A 3,464-nucleotide genomic window follows, 5' to 3' on the forward strand; every position below is an offset into this window, starting at 1 on the left:
AGAATTAATATACTAATTAATTTTCACTCGATTTCAATTACATGAATGATTAGAAGTGAAATAAAACACACATTCTATGTTACAAAAGTAAAGATATAGCAACATAAGTAAAAGTTAAAAATGCCACTAATTGAATTACTAGTATAAATTATTATATGTCAATGAAAATAGTAATTTAAATAGTTAAATTCTGGTTGGTCTTACATTTAATCCCCATATCAATATTTTTTAATGCACGATGGGCATGACTGTAAAGTAGCTAAAAAGCGACTTTAATTTGCAATGCAAAGTCTATATCACGTACTTTTTCTAGATCGATCACAAATTCCAATTAACAAAATAATTAATACTTTATATTATTTATTTCCAATTACATACCAATAAATTAAATTAATATAAATAACATCATCATCAGTCATCACTAAAATACTAGAGTAGACTGCCTCGTTGAGTTCTATGAAGATTGAACACAGACATACATGCATGCCAGATAAAATCTAATGAAAATGCTGACGTCATTCTAAAACCATGATGACATCATCCCATTTCATTTTGTATTCTCTCTCTTCTCTCCTATATATACACTCTCACACCTTCTTAACATTATCAAACTATTCCCTCGTAGTAACACTTTAATCTTTTAAGTTTTAACAAACATTTATTTTTTTCATATCCTCCTTACAAATGGAATATTCCGGTGACGGAGCTGGCGGCACCACCACACCAATGGCCATTCCGACCACCACACCTTCAAGTTACTCTTTATCTCAGTCATCCAAAATTTGTACCAATATTAACTCCTCATCTCAGCTTAGTCCCACTAGTGTTCTGACTCCTCGACCGTCCAACCCGTCATGGCCGCCACCTCCACCGGTGGTTCTCAGTCCTTGCGCCGCCTGCAAGATTCTCAGGCGGAGGTGTGTTGAGAAATGTGCATTGGCGCCTTATTTTCCACCGACCGAACCGCTTAAGTTCACCATCGCTCATCGCGTGTTCGGAGCTAGCAACATCATCAAGTTATTACAGGTAATGCGAAAAGTAACTATATATCACCACTGGCAAGTGGCAGAACCAGAACCTCCTAGGGGCTTTTTGATCGATAGCCTCTTAACGGTCATTAATTAGAGGTAACCTCTTAAGCCTCATGACTGTTAAGAGGTTACTAAACAGCCCCTTAGTCAGCGTGTTATTACAAGATTATTTCGTCGTACGAGTATATTCATGGGAGTAGGGGCAAACTCATTTAAAAAAAAAATCCTGCTTTTATATATGAAAAATTACAAAGTTCTAGTGAGGGGAGGGTAAATCGATTCTTTTGAACCTTTTATGGTTTCGCCCTAGTCAGTTTTCATTGAAAGGGTTTTATGTAAACCTAGTTTATTAGTTACGTATTTCTCATTCGTCTAAGTTTAAATTTCGTCTTTGCAACGATAAAAATATTGAAGACGGATTCCAACTGGTTATTAGTTATAAATTTTAGAGTAGGAAAACAAGTATGGATGCGATTGGTTTGAAGCGTTGTTTTCTTTTTTTTGGTATAGGTTGTTCATATTATAGTACTGAAAATATATTAAATTAAAAAAAAAAACTAACTGATTAAATGCAACTTTATTAAATAGGAATAGTAAAGTAAACTTTTTGACATCTAAAAGCTAATTAAATAAAAATGTACCAATGTAGGGTCATTCTAGACGGTTTCAAAGTTGACATTTGTTTGTATAAAAACAAAAAGATGAAGGCACGTTAGTTACAACGGTGAATTAGTCATATCTATTTATTTTATTAATTGCTACATAAAGAGAAGCAAACTGGTTGTTTTCATATTGTATTGATGGTATAGTATTGTATGATTTACAGGAACTTCCTGAGTCTCAAAGAGCGGATGCAGTTAGCAGTATGGTATATGAAGCTAACGCAAGACTCAGGGATCCCGTTTACGGGTGTGCGGGTGCAATTTGTCAACTTCAAAAGCAAGTGAGTGAGCTCCAAGCAGAGTTAGCCAAGGCCAAAGCCGAAGTGCTCAACATGCAATGCCAACAATCTAGTCTATTATCCATGATTTTTATGGAGATGGATCAACAAGTGGTCGCACCACCAACTCCGCCACAACAAACACCTTATGATAACCTAAACTTCTACCCTGATGATGTCAGCTTGGGCAGTGTATTTGAGCCACTTTGGACATGAAACTATCTAAGGACCGACCGTCTTCAAGAATTGATCAACAAAAGTTTACAACTTGAAGGGAACTGGGGGGAAGTGAAATTAATATTTGTTAACAATAGTTTGTGAGATTTTATTATACTTCAATTTAATGATCTATAAAGATATACAAAATAAATGAGATGTTACTAAAGAGGTTGATGGAGAGGGAGAAAAGTGTCATTGTACTAATAGTATACCAAATCTTGATTTATAATCAAGTTATGGGTGACCTAATTTTTCTAGTCTAATTTATTAAATTCTCCAATTGGCTTATATTGTCAAACTTGTTATTGACTTAACTACCCTTTTGACACTTTTGAAGCTTAGACTTTTTTATTTTGCTTACAAATATTTAGATTTTATAGTTGATTGATGACTAGACCATTTGTATAGTTGTGGAAGTTGGGGTTCATAAATTTTCAAACATGTGGAAGTTCTAAATTGGAAACAAAAGCCTATGGAGGGTGTGTGTCACATCATTTAGTTAGACCAAATAATACACCACTAAACAAATACATAAATTACATATATAAAAACAATTATAAAATAAATAACAAGGAATAAAAATATTATAATTTAATTTCTAAATAAAATGAATAAATCTTAAATATATATAAACGAAATATTTAAAAGCTCTCTGGTTGCTCTTTAAATTTTCTCAAGCCATCAGATTGCTTTATTTGTAAATTGAATTCTCATGCATTTGACCCGAATTCACGGGTATGGGTCTCACCAAACTCAGATAGCCTTAAACGGGTTATAACATCTCATTAAATTAAAAACTAATGTCACCAAATATTTGATATAGCATCTCATTAAATAAAATGAATAAATCTTAAATATATATAAACGAAATCTTTAAAAGCTCTCTGGTTGCTCCTTAAATTTTCTCAAACCATCAGATTGCTTTATTTGTAAATTGAATTCTCATGCATTTGACCCGAATTCACGGGTATGGGACTCACCAAACTCAGATAGCCTTAAACGGGTTATAACATCTCATTAAATTAAAAATTAATGTCACCAAATATTTGATATAAAAATCCTATAAAATAGGGATATACTAAAAATTAATATATGATTTTTTAAAAAAAATATTATTTATAATTGACATAATTACAAATTTTGTCCTTTAAATATATACGATTTATGGATCAGGTCCTTTAAAAGTTTGCTTGCAGGTGGTGTCCTTTACATGACATGTTTGTTTAATTTTCGTCATTTTGACTAACTGTCATCCAAAAACTCAGTTAAATATT

General features: G+C 32.5%; 1 protein-coding gene across 1 annotated transcript; it reads left to right on the forward strand.

The window, feature by feature from the left end:
- Positions 1-684: 684 nt before the first annotated feature.
- Positions 685-2,224, forward strand: LOC143582369 (LOB domain-containing protein 1-like). The gene is made up of 2 exons (XM_077064953.1): positions 685-1,026; positions 1,858-2,224. Exons 1-2 carry the CDS (start codon positions 685-687, stop codon positions 2,185-2,187), a joined length of 672 nt encoding a protein of 223 aa, XP_076921068.1. The 3' UTR covers positions 2,188-2,224.
- The last annotated feature ends 1,240 nt before the right edge of the window (positions 2,225-3,464 follow it).

The sequence above is a fragment of the Bidens hawaiensis genome, unplaced genomic scaffold (assembly GCF_021521415.1).
Source record: "Bidens hawaiensis isolate Kalapana, Puna unplaced genomic scaffold, B.hawaiensis_p1.1 tig00031535_1, whole genome shotgun sequence".
Taxonomy (NCBI): domain Eukaryota; kingdom Viridiplantae; phylum Streptophyta; class Magnoliopsida; order Asterales; family Asteraceae; genus Bidens; species Bidens hawaiensis.